We start from the raw sequence: 23,854 nt of genomic DNA, 5'->3' as shown, positions 1-23,854 counted from the left end.
CAAAACCCCTCTGCAGTGGTGGATTTGACCAGCTGGAGCTTCATAAAAGAGGTTCTTAGTGGCCAGTTGCCTCAGTGCTCTTCCTATCATAGCTGTAATTTTGGTCATTGGTAATGTTTGGCTGATTCAATCTGGTGGCAGCTGTTCTTGGAATCTGAGCAGAAGCAGGAAATGAAAGATTAGCAGGAATGATAAAGGCACAAAGAATAACAGGCAGATGAAACCAAAATTTTGATTGCTTGGGCTCTTTTATTGGGTTTTAATAGTGCTGTAAGATTAGTGAGTTTTGAGAAAAAGCCATATGAATCCTGTATTGTTCCTGCTTCTTCAAGATCACTGGAACATACATACTCACATTGAAACTACTGCTTTGCTGAAAGAGACCTGCTGGTTACTTCTTTTAAAGTTGATTTGTACTGAGGAAGGGGCTAAAAATATTGCAAATTTTGAATTAGTTGCATTGAAAGGATTGAAATATAAATGTTGCAGTGTGTTCCTTCAGTGCCTTGTGGAACAGCTGGGAGGAGGTATTCACTGCATGGCCCATTTGAGACAGGAAGGCTGTCTCTCGGGGGAAAAAAAAATCTGTCCTCTTTTTTGTTTGTTTGGTTTTTTTTTGTCCTAGGAAAGAGAAATATATCTTGAATTCTCCCAGGTATCAGAAGTATCTTCCCTGGATGCAACTGATGTATTGGTATAGGGGTGTTATGGCAGAATGAGTGATGTGTCTGTTGCAGGGATTTTGTTTGTTTAATTTAAGTTGGACTTCCAGAAATCTGAGTGATGGCTAAATCTGAGCGCTGTGCTCTGAAGCTGCTGTTTGCATCGAGGCTGTTGTTGCATGATCATCTAAATCAGTTCTGGACCCAGTGAAGAAACAATGGCAATCCTTTCAGTGTAAGAAAAGACAAATGAAAAGTTACTAAGAGTGAAGATGTTTCTGTAGCTCAAATGGGCACCTGTAAGATGATTGTAGGTGGTTGTTAGGGCTCCTTATGTCTTATTTTCCTGATCATGTAGGGTTGCTTACAAAATCAGCACAGAAATTTAACAGCAGATATCTCCAAAATGGCCTTAGTGACTCATTTTAAAAAGGGAAATATGTACGTCTTGTAAACTTGATCTGAACGATGATTCATTTTTGGTTAGCTTGGTTATGCATGATCTGCAAACTCAGTAGACTGTGGCAGCACTTGCTGTTTTTCCTCCTTTCTCTTGGTTTAAACCATTCCGAAAAGTCTGTAGATTATTCTGAAATTGCAGATTGTTAGTCCATATTTAATTAATCTTGATTGGTTTTCCTTGGAGAATCAAATGGGAGCCAACATCATTCTTCTAAGAGAACTTCTAAGGGTGTTTATCAGAAATAGAAAAACATGTAAGTCAGTATGAAAATATACATAGCTATTTATAGCACATGCCTTCACTGAACAGTGGCTAACACGTACCTGCCCTCATTTTTCTCCTGCCCATACAAGCAGGCAGCATCCAGGGAGGTGACTTGTCCTCCCTCTGCTTCATGGACTGGGCAAGATCAGCACATGAGGAGTACGATGGATACCGGGGATGTTGGCTTGGCTGGTGACACTCAGAAAAAGAGGCTCCAGAATTAATTCTTAGGCATTGCAACAACTAGCTTCCCCCATGAATTGTCTCCTCCTGCTCCTTTCCCCCAGTCCTCCTTCAGTAGCTGTGTGGAGGGAGCTGTACCAGGTGTTGGACAAGGAGTCCAGGAGATAACCGAGCTCTCCTCTTGTGCCTGTAACACTGTATTACTATGGAAAAGCACTCTGCAAGATATGTTTTAATTAGAATGAGTTTTGCTGCAGTGTAATTAAGGTTAAATCATTTGTCCCTTGTGGAGTAGGGCATTTTATTATTGTGCTTTTCTATATCAGATTCTTAACATTCCCTCAGAGAGAAGGAAATGAGAATGTGGGAGTCCATTCACATAACAGCCTGCATTATTTTTTGTGAAGACTACTCATGAGTTTGACTTGAGGCAGTCTTGAAAGGACCTCACACTGAAGGAACATATTTCACTTTGGAGTACTGCATGTCCCTTCAAGAAGAAGGCAGACTGAGTTGAGCTGACTCTTTTTTTGGTTGCTTTCTCTAATAAATGCAAATTATTGGGGACTCGAATGTTGAAGGAGTGTTACACTATTTTTGCTGTTGAAATAACAAACATAAACCACTGCATCTTCCAAGATGCATATAGGCAAAGACAAAAATTGCAAAAATATGATTGCTGGCTAACTGCATTTTGATTCAGATTTGTTACAATATTTTGGTGTGGTAAGTGAAAATTAAGTAAACAATAATTCCTAATGTTCTCAGAAAATGTCCTAAGAACATCGTTTTGTAGAATTCTGTTTTCAAGATCACTTTTTCCTGTGAAAAATATTTTTATTTCTATGCTCTCTCTCTTCCCACCCACATTACAATTTTCTACAGAACAGAAGTTATGGTTCCTGATGAGGTTACTATTTGCATATGCAGTACTGAGGAAGATCAGAGGCTTTCATGTCACCTCATATACTGGTAATGTTACTGACTTCTTAGACATAACTGGTCACAAGTAAATTTGAGCTTAAGTTTGCAGGAACAATCACTCAGCATCGTAAGAGGTAGATTATTTGGAAGAGCTAGCTCCAGAAACTGCAGTGTAGGTAGGTTCAGTCATTTGCCACTCTTAAAAGTGAAAAATACAGTATTTCTATTCCAGTCTCTCCCACTCGTCGTGTCTGGCTGCCTGGTTTTCTAGCTCAATTATGCTGCTGCATTAGTCCCTTAAGCTTTGCTGTAAACCACCAGATTGTTGAAATTTCCACTCTTGACTTTAACAGTGGCAACTTCTCTGCTGTTAGAGAGCGGAGGCGCCCTTAACAGAGGAAGTACTTCTTTAAACTCTGTATGTATTTTCTGTTTTATACCAACTTGTATTTTTAACAGAGTATGTTGGATTATTTTTATTACAATTAACACTCTATGCCTTAAATTCTCATGAGTTTTCACTCCCAGGAGAGTCCATGCCTTGAACTGAGTCAAGAGATGTGGCTGACTGCTGCTCCCAGGTATTTTGCATTAGGAAGCAGGTATAGCTGAGGGAGAAGGGGTATTTCACAGCTAATTGCTGTTCACCAGCCTTTGACTCCTGAACATAGTTGTGGTTGTATTAGAGGTGTTTTAGCCACATGTCCTGCCACATGTGTGTTCAAATTGCAGAAAGATGTAGAATAGCTTTTGTAGCCTTCGTGTGGTTGGAGGAAGTAGCCAAGAGGGGCATGCACTGACTTACAGAAGAGTTGTTAGTAGTATGCTGGGCTCTTTATAGTATCTCAGAGTTAAAAGTTACGATGCAGTTAATTCAGGGTACATGTTCCTGTTTCAGCTCTCACTGATGTTGTTGTGAGGGCAGTCTCCTTGTTTTGGTCCCATAGTTCAAGTCTTCCATGTAGCTGCAATGCTTGCAGACGTTTCTTTTCCAGGGGTAGGATAGGGGTCATTCCAAGCATCTCAGAAAGATGATTTGGCTGTAGGGCACAAGCTAATGGTTTGATAACTTCACTGAAAGTGGAGATTTAAATCTGGAAAGAGAGGGAGAAAATTAGCCCAGCCCTTCACACTTCTCAATTCATCAACCTAGAGCTAGAATGGAAAGAGTTAATTATTTGGATATTAGTTCAATACCATGGCTCTGTGGCTTTTGCTTTTCTTATTCTTCGCAGGTGATTTTAATGGGTAGTCTGCATTAAAGGACAATCTAAAATAGAAAAAAAAAGCTGCAGTGTATAGAGACTCTTTCAGTGGATCATGAATGGTAATGTCAAAATCTAAAGAAGAACAGAATGAACTACCTTAAAGATCATATTTAAATAAATGTAATTTAATAAGTGTATTAAATTAATATATTCATATATTTAATTTGTATTAATTGTTGAGTGTGTTGATTCTTCTATAAATAAAGTAGATAATTCATTTCTTTTGTTGTGAGTTTGGGCAGCCTTCCAATACAGGCAGGGTGCAGTTCATTGCCTGGGGCGTGTTAGATGATCGGTATGTAAATATTGATTGCAAAGTTACACATTGAGTGTCTGTAATAAAATTAGTTCCTTATTATCCCTTGTATATCCCCCCGAAGAAACAACAGTTGCTGTTGTGTTCAAAGCTATTGGGTTTTCCTGCGCACCATTCCAGAGCGGGTCCTGTGTTGAGGGTTGTGTCCCTGCTCCAGGCTGTGTGTTCCGAAATGTTTTGCGGGTGCAGGTGCCCCCTGTAAATGGGGTGAGAACTGGTGAGCCGGGCTGTGTCCTGCCGTGCTCCAGGGAAAGTCTCTTGCTCTGCTGAAGAAACAGACAAGTTACCAGATGCATCCTAGTTCTGGGTGGCTGTCAACATTCCTGTGCTCCTACTGTCTACCTTTCTTTGAACAATACTCTTGTGTTTAAGGTAGTCTGCTATTTGGTCTAGATTTCTGTCTTTGATACCTGAAGATTACAACGAACAAATTTCTCAGCCTTGAAAACTCCCAGAATTAATTACTTTCTTTAAATCCTGAAAAATGCTTGTTCCAGGTAAAAAGTTAGGGTAGCGTGAGCATCTTTGAAACACACAGATTCAGTTATAGATGATCTTTTAATTAAACCTAGTAGCATATTCCTATCCAGGCAGCCAAGCTTATGTTCTTTTAAAAACAAATAAATCATGTGAATGTGGTGAGCACTGTTTGGCATATTGAATGGCCAGGGCCTCTTGTGTTTGTAGCTTTGTTTTCCTGCCTTGTCAAAGAATATTATCTTGCAGACTCTGAAATGTTTTGGCCTTCAGAAAGATGAGCTATAAAGCTCACCAGAGGGAGGATCGATCCTTATCATTTCTCTCCACATAGTCTTCCACCTTCCCTAGCTATCATATTTCAAATCCCAGGCCTTGGTCCATCCCGTGTGCAGTTTTTTAACTGGCTTAGTCAGGGATGTGATTTCCCTTCTTTTACCTGTTACACTTAGTTTATAGCAATCATGTCTGCTGTGTGGAATTGCTGCAATAAAATTGTCCCTCTCCTTGTGCAGGGGGCTTAGCTGTAGCAAAGGACATTTCACCTTCCACAGCATGGCTGGACAGCTCTAAGTAATGGGTCTAATCAGAGCAGTTTGTCTTCATGTTTTGGTATGACTGTGTTGAAGTGTATTGATGGTTCTCACCGGTGTCCCTGGAAGGGGCAAGCTTTGGCTTGTAACCATGCAGATTCAAAAACCCAGTGTCATCCCTGTCCCAGGGCAGAGAGGATACTTACTGCATTTGGCTGTGCCTCCTTCAATGTGTACCAGAGCGTAGTGGTGATAGTAGGTGCAGCAGCATCTCTCAGCAAGGAGTTGAAACAGCGATTCATATTTAAAACATAAAAGATCTTCAAGCTGTATTGTTGTTCTTGTCTTTTAGCAGCACAAATCTCAACAGCTAGCTTTCGGTATATGGTATGTCATTACGGAGCAACAGGTAGTGACCTTAGTCCCTTGTTATTTTATTTGTGATTGTTGTTCGTGATTCAGCAGGGAAAGTCTTCACTGAAGCCATGACCTCTGTTGGAAGTTACACTGTGGAGTTCTGCCCTCAGGCACCACGAGGTAGAGGTTTTCCAAACGGCTGTTTTGGGGGGAGAGGAGAGGTTTTATTGTAAGAGTTACATAAAGCACTTCAGAAACATTGCATTTTTTTCCCCCTCTCTTTCCTTCCCCTTCCTTTTTTTCCTTGAGTTAAACCACACCAGACAAAAAGTTTTTCTACGGGCAATACCGTAATACCTTTGGCAACGATTGTGCTTTCTATAAGGATGGTTTCACCTTTTATGTAGAATTGCCAAGGAAGGGGTTTTTCTTCAGGCAGACACACCTGATGTCAGATCCCACGGAAGCAGACCACCGTGACAGGCTGGGTGCTGCCTTTAACCAGGTACACTTTGCATCGTAACCATTTCAAGGCATTCCTAACCATTCCAACCCATTCTGTTGTGTCCGTGCTGCAGGTGGGGCTCTGGAGGCACACCGGAGCTTGGAGAGGCCGGGAAGGAGCACCTTACAGCACGCTGGTGCCATCTGATGGTAAGCTTTCACAGCAATTTTTCCCTCTTCCCATCGGTGTCAACAAGCTTTTTATTTACTTCGAGGGAGTCTGTGAGATAACATTAGTTGCATGGTTTTACATGTATCTTCCAGAGATACAAGTACTGTATTCATATTTAAACCTCTAGGAGTGTTTTGTGTAATTTTTCCTTATTCATCCTGTGTTTTAAAAACAGCTTTAAACTGAACTACAACCTACAGTATGACTTTTTTCACTTAGTTTTCTTTTTTTACCCCCCAGAAGTCACTATTAATTACAGACATGGTCTTCCTGTGATAACTCTTATGCTGCCCACAAGAAGTGAACGCTGTCAGTTCACTGTCAAGCCGGTGGTGACCACTGTAGGAGCATTCCTGCAGGATGTGCAAAGAGAAGATAAAGGAATTGAGAGGGCAGAAGTCTTTGCAACAGGTATCTTGTATTTCTGTTATTCCCCAAAATAAACACATTCCTTTTCAAATGGACTGTACTTCTCTTCTGGAGCATGAGTTCAGTCCTCCATCAGGTTTAGCACTCTTGCTGTTGGAGCAGCTCTTGAATGCTACTAGGGTTTATTGGTGTTTCACAGTTAATAACTGAGTCCTCTTGAAAAGGCTGCTGAAAAATGCAGAATTGGATATATTACTGTAACTCTCCTTTTATCCCTGTAGTGTCCTCTGTTATCTTTTTCAGTGAGCTTCTCTTTGTAACGCTGTCTTTAAATTAAGTGTCTCTCTTCTGATTTCCTTGATGTCTCTTTCTTTCCCTGTCCTCCGTGATCATTCTTAAAAGACAATCTGTCGGGCTATTGAATGTGACGCCTGCCACTTGTGCAGTGTTACCGAGAGCTAAAAGAATCCTTTTGCCTTACTACAAACTTGTGTATGAAAAACTCAAGAGCTAAGCAACCACATAATGTGTGCCATAGTAAAGGATGGCTTTTTGAGACTTTGAGGAGGTTTCATTTATCAGCTGGAGTACAATATTGCAGGACCCTTGGGTTGAAAGGAAACTGATTGCTAGGGTTGAATGGTAACTGATATTTTAGCATTGGTGTGGACTTTCCTCCTTGTAACATCCTATTTATCCCATTGTCCCAAGTCTTCAGATAATTTTCTCAAGCTCTGCTCACCATTTTCTTCTATTGTGTCGTTGGTTTGCCCATTGCAAACATTGAGTTAACCTCATTTTGCATTTTATTTTTAAGAAAGCTTGGTTTGTATTTTGGCAGTGCTTTGTAGTTTTTCCACAGCAATTCTGAAAAGTCTTGCAAGCCCTGTCCTGGTATTAGAGAAGTATTCAATCTTAAAAATAGAACTGGGATGTAGCTTTTTTTGTCTGAATCTGGTAGAATAGGTACTTGAATTTGGCTAACTAAAAGCATCTATTTCTCCCCCTCCCCACTCACACCCCTAAAATGAAAGAAAGAAAAAATAAGGATAGCTACATACCTATGTAAAGATTTATTTAACAGCAGATAACACATAAGCAGAAGAAAGGATGGTGTGAATGAAAGCTGGTCCAGTTTCATAGCTGGGGGGCATTCATAACATTCTTTTCTTTCTGGTTGATATTACAGAGGACTGCAGGGGCTTTTAAGAGAACTGAAAATAGATTGATGTTCCCAGAAGGTCAGGAAGCCACAGACCTAAGAGAAGCTGCTTTAGTTTCCTTCACGGGCACATTAATAAAACAGGAAAATACCCCACAGAGCAATTTATTTATATCCTCTGGAGCAATGGAGATGTGATCTGTGTGGATCTCAGTGAGTGCATGGGCTTCGGGAGCTTTGTGTACACGGGAAGTTTGGTGTTGGGTTTTTTTGGTTTTGTTTTGACAGTGTCTGCTAGGGAGCAAAAGCAGAAAATTCTCTTGAGGAAGATAATTTCCTAAAAGACTCTTTATCTTCAGAAGCCACTGTAAAAAACGGTCGTTGTGTGCAGCTGGCCTTCCCCTTAACACAGTTTTTGCCTACAAAGGATTTCTTAGTGGGGTGAGGCAGAACTTGTGCTGGCAGCAGTTAACCTTTGGGTACTGCTCTTGTGCAGAGACATCCAGGACAGGAGTGTTTGGGATTCACTGCCAAATTGCTTTCCTTCTCTGGTATGTCAGCAAAAGCTAACTACTCCTCTGCTTCAGTGCAAACGTGGGTCACTCGTGAAGCAGAAGGTAATTTCTGTAGGAAACCTACGAGTCTGGCATTTTTGGCATGGACAGGCAGCAGAATCCAAAGTGGAGAGGAATTTGGGTTGTTTTCACCTTGTCTCATCTGTTTAAACACACACCCATCACCTCTGATTTGGAAATACTTTGATTAAAACAGTGACTGTTAAAATAGTTCTCTGCTCTGTATTTGTCAAGTGCCAGGCAATTGTAATGTTATAGAACAGCTGAGATGTTTAATTTATTAGGAAACTGATACTGTAAAGAAAAACTATTTGTCAGGTACTGAGAGTTGAACTTAAACATTAATTATTAAAGAAAAATTATTAAGCCTTGATTTAATGTAGACACTTCTGTGTCATTTAACCATTAAATGAAACCTAACCTTAACTGAAATTATCAGTGCTGTGTATGATGACTCGCTTTCATTTTCTGCAGATCTGATTTTGGTCCTGCAAAACTTTTGTAGACAAAATTGGCTTTTTGTTTACATTGGAACACTTGTGTTTAGGTACTGGATTGAAAGTAGCCTTTTCTCCTTTAAAGCCTGTGGGGGATTTTCTAAAAGAAAACATCTCCCTTTCCTCAATACTTTTCTTCTTTTCAGTTTGCAAAAGGTTGCACAGGTTAGTAAGTCAGTGGTGTATTCAGAACATCCAGAACAAAGAGCCTGTCTGGCACTTCTTTTGAAAAGCATTTTCCCCTTAAATATCTCTTCATAAATGTCACCTTAATAACATACATGCAAATGAGCCTTGATGTTTTATTACACTGGAAAAGAAAAAAGAAATGAGTGAATGGGCTCATTACAATTTTGGATTGAAAGTGATAGGCTTCTGGGTTTGCTTTGCTACCCACACAGAGTGGGCAGGAGAGCCAGCTGGGGCGTTTGCCTGCAGAGTTCAGCAGTCGCAGCCTCAGCAGATGTGGCCTGAGAACAGGGTTCTGGTGCACAAATAATTGCAGATGTGAGGTTGTCTGCGGTGCCTTTCTGTGGTGGATGTGTGAGGACAGATGGAGGAGCTGGGGCAGTAGCACTGTGACAAATACCTACATACAAAAATCTTGGTATTTTGTAACCTGTTTGGTTATTCATCTTGGGAGTAAAGCTGCCTAGCTCTTGGCAAGGGTAGGGGAAGGTGCCCTTTTTATATATATGAAATGCAAATCACCTCAAAGAGATACTGTGAGGCAGCTGCTCTGTGGCTTTTCAAACCCCCGTGCCAAAGTGATGTGTCCAGCAGCAGTGGTGTGTGGCTGTGGGGGCTCTAAGGCCTTCTGAACCCCAGTGTGCTCCTGGCAGCCACTGTTACATGTTCCTGCTAATGAATCCAGAGCTCCTTTTTGGTAGGAGCTGTAAAATTGCATGTAAAATTCATGGGGTACCATTCATGTAAATTTCTGCATTTAAAAAAAAATGTAGGAAAGGATTCTCCCGAGCATCAAAGTTCAACTCCATTCCCTGTACAGGACAGCCCCAAGAATCACACTATATGTTCCTCCTGACTGTTTAGTATTAGCTACCAGTTCTAAAAGTAGAGTTCACTTCCAAACATTGTTAGTGAAGAACCCCAGCACTTTTCTGCAGGGTTATCTGCTCATGTTTAAGACTCCTTGTGATAAGTGATCTAGAACTGAAATCTTTCTTCTGCAGATGGTAGCAAGATCTCTGATGCAACCTTGATGGAGGTCTTATTGATGAATGACTTTAAACTTGTTATCAACAACACAGCATACAGTGTGTCACCTCCTGTAAAAGGTAAGAGCAGTCCTTAATAACTGATCATCTCACTTCATCTAGTGAAAGGCATGGGAAGTCTCAGAAACCTGGGACCTGGGAGAAAGGTGTTTCTGTTTGGTTTTGTCTTTTTACCACTGGATGGTCCTGCTTTTGGGGTTGGAGGTGGGGAGGGAATAAAGAAGGGTGTGTTCTTGAAATGGTTTATATGACAAATACTTTCTTTTCAGATAAGCTGAGTAGTGAGCATGCTACTGAAATGGAAGATATCAAATCCTTGGTTCACAGACTGTTTGTGGCTCTACATTTAGAAGATCACCAGATCAGGAAAGAGAGAGAATTGCTGCAGAAACTCGACCATCTGAAAGGAGAGCTTCTGCCTCTTGAACAGGTTGGAAAGTGGGGTACTTCTTTTTAAAAACTCAAAAGCATTTCCTTTCATCGAAAGCAAGTCCTGTGACAGAAGAAAATCAGCATGAATGGCTAGAGTGTGTCTGTTTTGTTTGTTATGTAAATGAGGTCAACTCAAATAGAATGCAGATTATTTTCAATTCGGTTCTTTTTCTTCCTGTTATGGACATTAATGCAGTAGAAATCACACCTGGAGAAAGCTGTCAAGGCTCAGCATGACTAGTATTGAGATTGAAAGGCCATTTAGTCACCTGTTGCTTTATGAATTTTGAGTACCCATGACAAAAAACCCACAGTAGTGGGGTTGACATAACCTGTGGCTTAGGACAGTGGACAACAGGACTCCTGCTTTATGAGGGCCAGCCTCAGTGTTACCCAGAACTGCCTTGAATAGTAAATGGAAATCCAAAAGACATAGATCCCTAGGAGTGGGAAGGGGAGATTAAAAGCAGGATTTCTTGGTGCATCACAGCAAGAAGATCTGGTTGCCCTTGGACTTCAGTGCTTTTATTTTCTCACCAGGATAAGTCGGTAAGAGCTGTTGGTAAGAGAGCCTGAGAAAGGATCTAGCCCAAGGGGAGAAAACATAGTTGAGGAACTACTCATCAGAGGAGCACTCATGTTTGTCTGAACAGGTTTCTGCTTTTGTTTTCCGTAGATGAGAGCCAGAATCATGAACAGTGCAGATGCAAAAACCTCCAGGCTTTTATGGGTTGGCCTAGCTCTGATGTCAACTCAGGGGGGAGCGCTGGCCTGGCTCACGTGGTGGGTCTACTCATGGGACATCATGGAGCCAGTGACGTACTTCATCACCTACGGGAGTGCCATGGCTTTCTATGCCTACTTTGTTCTTACTAAGCAGGTAAGTCCTTGTCTTCTAAATGTCTGGAATATTGAAAAGGAGAAAAACTGACTGTGAATCACAATGTTTGAGCTCTGAAGAAAACAGAATTCAGTAAGTGGCCTTGCCATCAGATAGGGACTTGTTTGATCCCTAATGTGGCTGGATACAAACATTGCATCATGCAGAATCAAGCAGGTACTGTTGCACGTGAACTGCAGGCCAGCTACTGAGCGTAACTACTGTCAGTAAGATTTCATAGCCTAGGGAATGAAAAGTGAGGAAAAAAGTCTCTCCTTTAAAATGTTTGTAGATCACTTTGCATAGCAAATGGCACCTTGCTCACTGCAGTAATGGGAGAGCAACTGGTAGTGCTGTGCCAGTTCATGAATGCTGCCTCACAGAAGCAAATCACCCAACAGTAGCTTTTGTTTGCTGGAGTTTATGTATATACAGTGCAGGGTACCAAACTGTTTGGAACTCTGGCAGTTGCATTACTGAAATATATGGAAATACATTTAGTGCCTGAAAAAATGTTACTGCTCTGCTCTTCATGATCTGACTGCTTTTCCATGACTTAGAATGAATGGAGGTAAATCTAAGCTGAAATGCAACAGAAGTAGGCATTGTGTAGAAGCAAAAAGTTTGCTCAGATCTCAACTTACCTTCACAATACAGACTTGTTCTGAAATCCTGTAAGACTTTGAGAAATGTTTCTTTCTCCTGTTTTAGCTCTGTACTTTACTCTCAAAGTGATCATCTTGATGTTGAACTTTCTATGATGCAAAGCTCTTTTTGTTGTGGAGGTATGTGGAAGAGTAACCAACACTTTCTTCCATTATACCGATGGACTATAGACCTTGTGAGACATTAGGTTCCTTCAGTGAAAAGGGGAGACATGTCTGTTTTTATGAAGAGCTGGCTCAGAATGTGAGTTTTACTCCTTTTGACTGGTTTTTAAGAAGGGCTAGGGCATTCTTACTTTTTGTGAGTAAATAAAGAGATTACTTTTTTGAACAGCTGCTGGTGCCATTGCTTAAGACTTTCAAATAAGTCCTCAAGAAATAGTTGCTGAACTTTCTCTGACTCCTTGGAAGTAGACTCCATTGACTGAGGTGGCTCCAGTCATGAAGATCATGCTGTGTCTTTATTATAACTGAAAATTCCTTCAGACATGATAGAAATTACTCCTACCATGTGTTTAAAAGCCCTTACGACCTGTAAGGGCATTAACTTCATACGTAGCCTCTTTACAAAACATACGTGTGTGTTGAACAAGGTAAGTCTTCCTGAAACAGGCTAAATTTCTAATGTGCTGACCTCTACTCAGCTTCCTTGCTAACCGTAAATCCCTGTCCTCCTTCCTTCCCCAGGACTACATTTACCCTCACGCTAAAGACAGGCAGTTCCTCCACTACTTCTACCGCAAATCCAAAAAGCAGCATTTTAATGTGGAACGATACAACAAGCTCAAAGACGACCTAGCAGAGGTATTTAAGTGCAGTCCTCCAATTATCACGTATCTTCTGGCTTAAGACTTTTTCAGTAAACTCTCAGCTAAAAAAAAGTTGATCTCAAGGCTTGCTATCAAAACACTGTATTGCTTATCAGCCAGTTTCAGCTGTTCAGAAAACCATACAATGTTTGGCTTTGACGTATAAACTACTTTTGTAGGTCATCAGAAAGGGAGACCTTCATTAATTTAATTTAAAACAAATAAGTCAGTTTATCAGCATGACATCTATTTTTTGCATATGCTAATTAATGTTGCAGTTTTGGCCATTTAATGCAATAGCTGCATTTATTTTGAGCACAGTATATTTGCTGCACTGCTGTGGTAAACCAATCCCCTCCCTTCCTTGGAAGGAGATTGCCCTGCAGAGTTCAGTATTTAACAACCTTGGTCCTTAGGTAAAAGACCTAGATTTACAGAATATGGGTGGCTGGATAGAAAAGGTGCTATGTGCACCCAGGAGAAATTTAGTGGCCTTCATGAAATATTTGTAGCAGATCTTCCACTCCTTAATTATTACTCCTCCATCCCACCTTGACAGCTCTGTGTTCAATGTCTCAGAAAAGAAAATGGAAACTACCCTTAATTTTAGTTCAAATCCTGTAGCTCAAGGTAGAATTTCATGAGCCACATTTGACAAAGTGTTCAGAGTTTGATGCTTTTTTCAGTGGCCTGTGAGTTTGAATTTTGTAATTGTAATTTCAGGAAAATAATTTTGTAATTTTCAGGAAAATTGGGGTGTGGGTTGATGGGCAGGGTTCATGCTTCTCTCTGGAGACCGAATGACTTGAGCAGATCTGTCAGTATTCAGCATCCTCCATTTGATTGGTTTGGTTCCTTGCCTAAGACCAGTGCCTTCTGAGAAAAGGAAGACAGTGCATGTGTGAAAGAGGGGAAGACAGAGGCTGCAGAAGGATGATCTCTCCCTCTTGCATTGGCAGGCAGAAGAATCCCTGAGGCGTCTGCGCCAACCTCTGCACCTGAGGCTTCCCATCCAGGAAATCAGTGACAAGTACTGACTTTGGTTTTGTGTATATTGGAGATGCCCTTTCAAAGCTGATACGAATATTTAGTTACTCCATACCACCTTGGTATTTTTGACCACTAAAGTTTTAAAAGTTGCAATAAATAGCTATAAAAATGAGTTGGTCACTTGATGGTTTGGGGGTTTTTTTGCTTGTTTTTTTAACCCTATGAAGAAACTTCTGAAGCAAAGTTCTTCACAATATTTGTCAAGTCTCATTAGTACAATGGAGGCATTCTCACTGCTGGTAAAATGACAGAATGTTCTATAAACAAGGACCATCTTTTTAGTATCATTTACTGTAACAGCAGTAGCTCACAGGATAATTAACTTCTGCATGGAGCAGTAAGGATTCTTTTCCTGCAATTACTGTTTCCTTTTCTCTAGTCTATGCATTGACTCTGTGTAACACCACAGGTGAAGTTTAGATTAGCATGACAATTAAGCTTTCTTAGTAAATAATGCTGGAAAAGTCAGGTATCTCAAACTTGCTATAAAATCATTTATGTTTCACTGTTGCATTTTATTGAAAGAATTTATCAAAACATTCAAACATACATGATTTATACAAAGTTTAAAAGTAGCCACAGTAAGGTAAGACATTTATGACTCAGAACATAGTATATGGAAAGACTTAACTAAAGCAGAACCAGTAAACCGATTATTTTTTCCCCCAGGAAAGTGGACTAAGACACTTTGCTCAGTTTGAGTTCTCTGTTGTCCCTCAGAGGAACAATTAACAATGTTTAAAAAAACCCCAAAAAACGAAAGAAATATTTGCTTCAAGTCAGTACCACTGCAATTACTGATGCTGCAGCAGCAACAATCCTGTGGCGACCGTGCACTGCCACTTTTATGTACACAGTGACAGAGGTATGGCTGATCTTCTCCAGGGCCAAGAGGAGACCTGATTCAACTCCAAGGCCTGAAGGATGAAGGTTTGCCTATGTTGTATTTTTTAGAGCTGCCTAGAGATGTCCAGCAGCTTTAGCTTTAGAGAGATGGACAAGGCGAGCTCACCCTAAGCAAGCTGCACATGGTCTCATCTCACTACTGCTGTTTTTCTCCTGAGGATGCAAAGCACCAGCAAGCTGTAATTGTGCCCCAAACATAAATGATACCCAAGCAAAAGGAAGCCCTTTATTAATCAACCCTATTTGATTAATCCTATATTAATGCTACAATTGTACTCAAGGAATTAATTTCCTTTTTAGTGTTGCAAGAAAATAAAAGAAAAGTCTAAAAAGCCCAATAAAGCCACAAAAATTGCAAGGTGGATACAGCTGTCCACAAATTTAAAAAGATGATCTACGAACATATTCCCTGTAAACTGTGCTCTTGGAGCAAGACAAGTTAATCTAACAGAACATTAGAAATGTTTTGGAAATAGTAAAATGTACCATAATTAGATGGCAATCAAGCAAAAAGCTTTTACGAAAAAGTAGTCTTGAGCATCAGTTTCAATAAAATCTGAGCACCTTCTAATAGTTTTGCACCAGTAAACTGTTCCCAAATTCCCTGAGATTAATTCCCTGGTGTAATTCTAGCTTTGAAATTGCTTTAAGATTTTAGAAACTATTAGGTACACAAACTGTAATGTTTGATCCCAGTGATTTTGTTGACAATCTTGTAGAATATTAAGTCTCCTCAACTAAGATGGTGTTTTTTACTTCTGCAGCAAGTAATAGTAATGGTCATCACTGCTAAATAATCTACTTAGATTTTGGATGAAAATACAATTTTTTAGTTAACATTGAGGCAAAACAAGGAATCTGTTTTTTCCCCAGAGCATTAACATCTTTGCACACATCCACTCTGCGATATGATACTTTCCTGTTAACAACAGTAAGAAGTTCTGTGAACTCCAAGGAAGATCCGTGCTTCCTAAGTGTCTCACACAAATCTTGGATGTACCAGGAGCCATTTACAGTGTCACGATGAGAATAGTAGCCTAGTGTAGAACAAGAACATAAAATTACATCCAAATGTAAGTAGTGATAGCTCTTGGAAAAATATGTATCAGAGTCACTGTTTGCCAGCTACCATCTGTAAGGAATTACTAATGGGTGTAATTCTTACTTTACCAATTATGTAATTTCACTGGAAATTGTAGATGGGAAATGGCTTTGATATCATGTGTAGTGCTCAGCTAAGAGGAACCTGATTCAGGGATTGGTAGCTTACACAGGACTGCATCTCCACTTCATAAGAGAGCAGATGGGACTGAGGACAACAGACATGGGGGAACTGGGGAGAACAGCCATGTAGTGCAGGGAAATTTATAAGCCCCCAGAATCCTGGAAAAGAGAGGGATGCTTGCTGTCAGGAGGCAGCTCAGCAGCAAGACTGATGAGAATGCTTCTGTTTGACAAATGTAATGCACCTTGATAATTTCACTTTTTCTTCAGCACATAAGGTTCTTTCCCAGACAAGTTGCTACTTATCAGCCATGTAAATCAGGTGACCTGGAACTGTTCCTGTTTTTCTGACTGCAAAATGAAGACGTGTTCATGGTTATTACAGTGAAGTATCAGACACTAGGTGTCAAATATTAGAACTTACCTTGTGCCACAGAGTAGCACATGATAAAGTCCGCACCAGCAGGCAGAGTATAGACAACAGCTGCATCCACTTCTGTCTCATTGACCAGGGCTTCACTGCTGCTGTCTGTTGAATCATGAGCAATGACTGGATCATCATGTTTATCACCTCGACAGGCCTGGTGGTGAGAAGTATTGTTATGCTTGCACGCCTGCCAAGCTCACTGTTAATATGATAATTCTGACACTAACCAGAGGCACTTCTGTTCAGCTAGGTGTGCCACATTACCATGACTCTGCCTTCAGAAAGACATATTTACTTCTCTATTGCTTAAAACATTGGGGACAAAGTCAAATGAAAGCTCCAAGGTGATCTCAGAATCACTAAGACTGGAAGGGATCTCTTAAGGTCATCTAGTCCAGCCCCCTGACTCAAGCAGTGTTAGCAGCAGCAGGTTGCCCAAGACTATGTCCAGTCAGCTTTTGAGGATCTTCATAGATGGAGACTTCACAATCTGTCTGGGTGACCTCTTCCAGTGTTTAACCAACGTCACAGTAAAAAAAAAAAAGTGTTTTCTTGTGTTGAGGTGAAATTTTGTGTGTTTTAATTTGTTCCTCTTGCCTCTTATCCTGTCACTTGGGTACCACTGAAAAGAGCCTGTGTCCCTCTTACTCCCTCCCACCAGGTGTTTAGAACATTGGTAAGATTCCCCTGAGCCATCTCCTCCAAGCTGAGCAGTCCCAGCTCTCTCAGCCTCTCCTTGTATCAAACATGCTCCAGAGTCCCTTAATCATCTTTGTGGCCCTTTGCAGGACTCACTCCACTAAGTCTGTATTTTTCTTGTACTGAGGAACTCAGAACTGGACACAATACTTCAGATGCAGCCTCACCAGTGCTGAGTCGAGAGGAGGAACTGCCTTCCTTGGACCTTTTGGCAAGACAGTGTTGAATTACTGTTCTGAAGCACAGCCATCATTACATGCTGCTACACTTCGCTCTTAGTGCAGTCTCAAATGTGTGTGTTGAGCGAGATTTTTTTGTGACAAGTCAGAAGTGATCCCAGTATTGTCAGTGATGCAGAAAGGCTACACATGGAGGGTAACAAGGTGAGAACACACTTAAAAGATACAAAGGAGCATTACTTAAGAACTACCACTAAAAAAAGAAAACACAAAGAATATTCTTTACGGTGATAGAAAGTTTCATCTTGATGTTTCTTCTGATTTCCAGAGGTAAATGCTATGCCAATTGTGCTGGAAAAGAACTTAGCTGATGAACTAAGTTAATTAGCTTTTTGATGAGTATATATTATAAATGTCTCCAAGTATTACTTGGAACTTAAAATTGAAATATGAAAGTATTTTTCAATCTTTGGCACCAGGTTAAAAAAAAAAAGAAATCTGAATGAGTCCTAGTGAAAGGTAAATTAGGTGAATTAACAATATGCTGCTTCTTGCAGCAGCCCTGTGCCCTAAGGAAGCTTTCATTTGGAAAAAAAAAAAAAGGTAATACTTAGAATTACTCTGTAAACTACTACCATTACAATCTGCTGAAGGCCAGGTTCATATATGAGTTTGCTAATTGTAATGTGGATAAAGACAGGATAAAGCCCTGAATGACCTGGTTTGACCCCGTGACTCTGTTTTGAACAGGAGGCTGGACCAGAGACCTCCTGAGGTACCTCCCAACTTGCATTCTCCTGTGAACTAAGGAAAGAAATAGGATGTTACATATGGTCTTTTTATGACCACTTAGCACAAACAGTACTCCTGAGACAATAAAGCCTTCATTTGATTCTTTAGATTCTACAGAGATGCCAAGTTAGGTCATAGACAAAAAACCAACCAACCAACAGCAACAAACGGAAATCACTACTACCACAAAAATCAACCAACAAAAAAGGCTCACAAAAAAAGAAAACAAACAAACAAAAAACCCAAACACAAAACCCAACTTCACTAAAGAGCAAGTAAAGGGACGTGCCTGGAAGGAAGCAATGAAGATACAAAGGTTTGATACCTTATCAGCTTAGCCTAGGGCTGTGGAGTGTGAGCAATAGGAACTGAGCTGAGGCTGCACAGAACTTTCTCAAAAAAGCCCTGGTAACTGCCTTCTCTGCTATTAAATACACACTGACAGTCAATCTGACGGGCTTAATTTGTGTTTCTTTTCATAAAATTACTTACTAAATAGAGCTAGAATAATAATATTAACACTAGTATACATTAGTATACATTTCTAAGAAAAAGAGAAGAATCCTTGTCTTAAATGCCTTGTGGAAAGACTGCATCAGGAGAACTGACATCTCTATTGCAGGAAGACACGGGTCAATGTTAACTCCACTGAATTCAGAAACTGACATCTTACCTGAAGGATAAATATCTTTGGTTTTCCTACCAAACTCTGGCACTTGTCTCCTCTGAACATGTCTGTGATTGTCTGAATTTTGATTTTGTCATCATATGCATAAATGTGATCATCCACACCGTGACTCAGGAACACACACACAAAGCAGTCAGCATTACTGTGGTCATCCATAGAGGCTGAAATAGTCAAGTGGTGTTTAGATGGCCAAACAGTCATATTCAGGTCTAAAAAACATTGTACATTTGTATCATATAATTTAATCCCCAGTCAGTCCTTTTTCAAATAGATGCCATTTTCAGATAGAGCCATACAAGGTGCATTGAATTCAACCTGGCTGACGGGCCACTAACCATAGAAAGATGAATGTCATTACTTTCTCCCAGCTGCATGTACCATTTTTCAGCTTTTAGTGACTTAATTAGTTCTCTCCACAGAAGCTTCACTTATACTGCAATAAAATAATCTTTGGTCTAACCTTTAAGTTCTTCTGATGTTAAATTCCTTGTGCACAGAAATCTATTTTAAGTTAGATTACCAGAGAGATTGGAAGAAAAGATATCTGGGAATTCTGCGGCAATAATTTAGACATAACCAATATATAGTCTCCTACCTTCATAAATTTTCTGCTGCACATCTTCTGCTTTCAGATCATCAAAAAGTCTGACTTCAAACCCAAGGTCTGTCAAACTATTGTTAGAACAGATCAGTATTAGTAAAAATCTTGCTCAAATTATATATCAATTGCTACCAACTCAGTTTCTTTGCCTGTGGGGGAATTAATATTCTTATGCGTTATTTATGAACAAAACTACTAAAGTTGATTTCGAATTTAAACTGGTGTCAATACAGGTCTAACACCTAAAGTTACTTCGAAGAGTGTGTCCAAAGAAAGCTCTGGACTCACTGAAATCATAGGACTTGTGCCAGCAGTTTCTGTGAGCTAAAAAAACGTGCCTTGAAGCTTTTTTATTACGGCTTTCTTCACCCAAGTAGGATAGGTGCTATGTCTGCAAAATCTTCTGGTCTCTACTTAAACAAAAGATGAAGGTAACTCCTTAACTTGACCACGATTTCTAAAGTTTAGATTTTTTTAAGGGTTAGTAGAGCAACCAAGTTTCTTACCTGCGTTTCAGATTGTTTCTGTCTGCCATAGTCCCACGTCTGTCTGGCAGCATTAATTTCCAAAAAAAGTGCTCATGGTTGAAGATTAATGCAACTCCTCTTCTTTGATGGTTCATTTTGTATTCCACTGCAGGGTCATGTGATTGTCTGCTGCCACAGATGGAAAACATTCTTGGTAAATGAGGCTGTTTCATTAGTTAAGGTACATAATGGTGTATTTCAGACATGGCTCCAATTCACCATGTTATGTGTTTAGCTAAATATTAACATAATTGGATAGTACACATGTACTTATTGGAATTGTAGTTGTCTGTGATTTATTTCAAGTTCTTCTAAGTAAATCAAGTGCTGCCTTGTAATAATAGACTACAAACTGGGGATGAGGTGCTAAGTGTAGTGTATCTTGCAAAAGGAGAACAAATGTTATACCCTAATGAAATGGAAGCTATGACAATACAATTGTTCAAGTTTTTAGCAACCAGCCCACAAAATCCTAAAGCTGAAGGACAGAGGTCTTCTTAAGGACAGAATAAATGACCTTCCTAACTTCTAAGCAGAGGACTTTATCATGGCAGCAAACACATAGAATACCTTGCAATTTTATTGGTTTATGAGCAAAACACAACATAGGAATGTGTGACAGCACACTCTGGACTTGGACCCACAGTCATGCCAACACTTGGATCCAAAGTGTTGCCATGGCTGGAACTGGAAAAATAAAGCAGACCATCTTTCTGCAGTGCAGAAAACAGAAACTAAAACACTGGTGGCAACAGCATGGGCAATAGACAAGTTGAGAGTTCCAGGTACATGGAATGACAGTCCAGGTCACACTGCCCTAGGACTGGCTCTAGTCAGAGCTGTCATTTTTGCTATATTAAGGTTTTATTTAATGCTATGGAATATTCAGGTTTGGTGCAATTATTGGAGAAAGTAACTTAGAATCTTTGCCTGCAGATGTTCAAGATCAGAATTCATCAGCAAATGCTTTTGTTTCACAACAAAATTACCATCATTACCCGTAGCCTACCTCTGCTTCTTCATTTTGTTTTGAGAATCCCCTTAATGAAACATCTTTATGTAATGTCTACATAAGAATTCAGACAGAGAACAGGAATTCAGGATGACTGTTCAAAGTTGGGGAGGTTCTACAACATTGGCTGGATAACCAATAAGAGAAGGTGGGTGCCTTATCACATTCTTCCCAATATGAGTACCTAACATGATCAAATGGAAAAATTATAAATTTTAGCCATGTAATTATGAACAATTTTCAGATTTTGGGAATTTCCCTTCCTTAGGATTTGGCTAGGTGCATGGCTCGTAGGGATTTTGGAGAGTTAGGTCCCTGGATCCTGTGAATGACCATGAAAGGATGATTCCCTCAATAGTTATTTCTCTATTCAGCTGTATGGATGAAGCAAACAAAGTTATCAGGGCAGGTAGTTTACTGTTTTCAGGGCTTTCATGGAATCACTATTCTGTGGTCCATTGCCCCTCCTTCCAGAGGAATACATTCCTGTGCTACAGTCTACTACTTAGTCTGTCCAGTGGCTCCTCAGATTGTGATGGTCTCTCACAGTGCCTAAATTAAAAAGAGAACTCCTAATAGTCCCTTCCACATGCCTTCCCAATAAGGGTGCTTCTGCATCTGGTGTAGCTAAAACTAGAAACATGTTTTGTAAGTGGATGGAGTTCAATTGAGTAATTCTGTTAAATTCTTAACAAAAATCAGAAAACCCTGCACTGACCTCAGTCCCTGGGGACATGTCTGTCACTGCCACCAGAACTTTACCTTATATCGAATGCATCTGCTTCTGTGATGTTCTCATTTCCATCTGTTAAGAGAGATCAAAAAGTGATTCAGCCACAAAATCATTCTTAAAAAAAACCCCAACTTGACCTTATGCATCCAGCCTTAAACTTTAGCTGTTAATGTGAACCAAAAGCTCATTCACACATCAGGTAAGTAGGCATGCAGTTAAACAGCCTCATTAGCATTTGCCTGCACCCACAGCTTTTGGAGTTTGTTCTGGAAGTTCTGACTCCAACAGTCGATTTTTAGGTGGTCAAGACATGCGGATTTTCTATGTGTCTGTGTATCTGTACCTATATAAACATATTCAGAGATCATGATTTTATATAACTAACTAGCTGGCTGTATTTTTTTGAAGAGACTCTAACTCAACAGTTAGAATTTTACATAATTTAAAAATACACTGGTGTTTCTTTTATTTCAGTAATGCTGCTAATACAAAGCTGAGCATTCTCATTGAGGTTGGATGCAGCACATGAGTCACAGCAGGTAGTGTAACAGCTATTGACAACTGAGAAGATGCAAGATTTAAACCTTCTCTTCTGCTGAACTATACAGACATTAAGTACCTCCAGTAACAGAATGGACTTAAAAGTAACAATGTGGGAACAACAAGGAATGTGCACATCTTGGGAATGTGCTTAACTACAGACTAGCAAATGGTTAGGCCAAAACACTGGTTACTTTCACTTAAACATCTCAATGGGCTATTAAATAATTACTACTAGTGGTTATTAAATAACTACTACTACTGGTAAAGACTAACTACCACATTATGAGAACTATATATGGCACTGTACCTGTGGTGGGTAATATAGGTCTGCTATCCAGCTGGACCTGGCCTGCAATTATAAGAGAAAAGTCACATGTACATGTATTTTACAAACTACTTTGCACATACAATGCTAGCTTTTCACATCTATTTTTCACATGTTAGTAATGCTTTTTGCAAAACTAACATAGCTATGTATTGATAGAGGACAAAAGTTCTTGCAATCCACCCCCCCCAAAAAAGAGATTGTAAAATTTTATAGTCACCAAACTTTAAGATGGAAAATACTGTCATATAGACACAGTAGGAATAGAATTCCTGGGGCAGAGAAAACTAGGAAAAGATGATTTTCCTGTTAATTTAATCCTGTTTAGTCACTTCCTAGTCTTCAGCTTTTCATTGCCACTCTCATATCGCAGCTTCATTCAGGTAAACACTATTTGAATTGTTACGATTTATGAAAAGTTTTCTGCTTGTCTTACACAGGCACAGGCTTGTTCTAAAATCTGATTGAGACCAACGGGACTACTTGTCTTTAGTTTCGTGAAGTTGGATTGCTTCAGACGAATCAAAAATCAGGTATGCACTAGGTTACTCTGGAATCTCACAGCATCTTTCCTTGGATACGTTTCAGGCTCAACAGGTCTACCACCAAAGGGCAAGACACTTAAAAAACACAACGGCACTCAAAAAAGTCCCTTTAAACTTAGCTGCATCTCCGGAAACCCAGCTCAGTTCTGCTGCCCTGACTCCTCCTGCCCTCCTGTTACCCGCCGGGGACCTTCCCCACTTCCGTGTCCCGCGGCCGTGCCAGGCGTTGCGGAGGGATTTTCCCCTGGGCAGGGTGTGCTGGATTTAGGTGCAAATCCACTTCCTCGTCGGCCGCCGCAATCCTTCGCCTCGCACCTTCTCCGGAAGGAAGGAAGGAAGGAAGGAGGCAAGGGTCCGGCTGCCCCCGAGCCCCGGCAGCGCTCTCCGGGCAGCGCTCCCACTCTGCGGGAAGCTCGGGCGCTTCGGGTGGGCGGCCCCTGTGCCCACGGCCCCTCGCAGACATTCCCCATCCCGCTCCTGCTCCGCGCTGGCTCCGGCAGGAGCCCAGCCAGCGGCGCGCCCCCGCCCTTCCCCGCCGCGTCCCCTCCGCACACGCACCCGCCCGCGGCCGCCGCTCCGAGCCCGACATCGCCGCGGACCGAGGCACCGGCTGCACACCGAGACAGACCGAGACAGACCGAGCCGTGCCGCGCCGAGCCTTCCCCTCTCTTCCTCTGCCGTGCCTTCCCGGGGTCGGCCCGCCCCCTCAGCCGGGGGCGGGCGCTTGTCGCCCTTTGCTCCGCCGGCGGCCGCCTCTGCCAAGAACGGGGCGAGGGACGGAGCCGGGAAAGCCGAGGGGGGAGGTGTTAAAGTGCGCCGTGTGTTACCTGTGCTCCTGTGGTGGTACTGCAGC

General features: G+C 40.9%; 2 protein-coding genes across 3 annotated transcripts in view; one reads left to right on the top strand and one right to left on the bottom strand.

Annotated features, from left to right (window-relative positions):
• MCUB (mitochondrial calcium uniporter dominant negative subunit beta) overlaps nucleotides 1-13,848 on the top strand; it is a 46,776-nt gene extending 32,928 nt beyond the window's left edge. Inside the window, exons 2-8 of the mRNA XM_082281969.1 lie at nucleotides 6,026-6,101; nucleotides 6,364-6,534; nucleotides 9,920-10,024; nucleotides 10,234-10,394; nucleotides 11,073-11,276; nucleotides 12,629-12,745; nucleotides 13,710-13,848. Of these exons, the coding sequence (XP_082138095.1) occupies nucleotides 6,026-6,101; nucleotides 6,364-6,534; nucleotides 9,920-10,024; nucleotides 10,234-10,394; nucleotides 11,073-11,276; nucleotides 12,629-12,745; nucleotides 13,710-13,787 (912 nt within the window). The 3' untranslated portion in view covers nucleotides 13,788-13,848. The remainder of the gene's footprint in view (nucleotides 1-6,025; nucleotides 6,102-6,363; nucleotides 6,535-9,919; nucleotides 10,025-10,233; nucleotides 10,395-11,072; nucleotides 11,277-12,628; nucleotides 12,746-13,709) is intronic.
• Nucleotides 13,849-15,504: 1,656 nt separating this feature from the next.
• CASP6 (caspase 6) lies at nucleotides 15,505-23,590 on the bottom strand (the record flags this gene model as incomplete). Of its 2 annotated transcripts, none has more annotated exons than XM_082282698.1 (8): nucleotides 15,505-15,743; nucleotides 16,355-16,511; nucleotides 18,701-18,876; nucleotides 19,311-19,387; nucleotides 19,823-19,972; nucleotides 21,618-21,660; nucleotides 22,439-22,480; nucleotides 23,560-23,590. In XM_082282698.1, 8 exons carry the CDS (start codon nucleotides 23,588-23,590, stop codon nucleotides 15,505-15,507), a joined length of 915 nt encoding a protein of 304 aa, XP_082138824.1. The 2 variants fall into 2 exon arrangements, with proteins under 2 accessions (XP_082138824.1, XP_082138823.1); XM_082282697.1 differs by having other exon boundaries at nucleotides 19,823-19,969.
• Between the last annotated feature and the right edge of the window lie 264 nt (nucleotides 23,591-23,854).

Source organism: Coloeus monedula, assembly GCF_965178545.1.
Source record: "Coloeus monedula genome assembly, chromosome: 5".
NCBI lineage: Eukaryota > Metazoa > Chordata > Aves > Passeriformes > Corvidae > Coloeus > Coloeus monedula.
The sequence above is the reverse complement of the archived record's forward strand: the minus strand, read 5'-3'. Positions and strand labels throughout refer to the sequence as shown.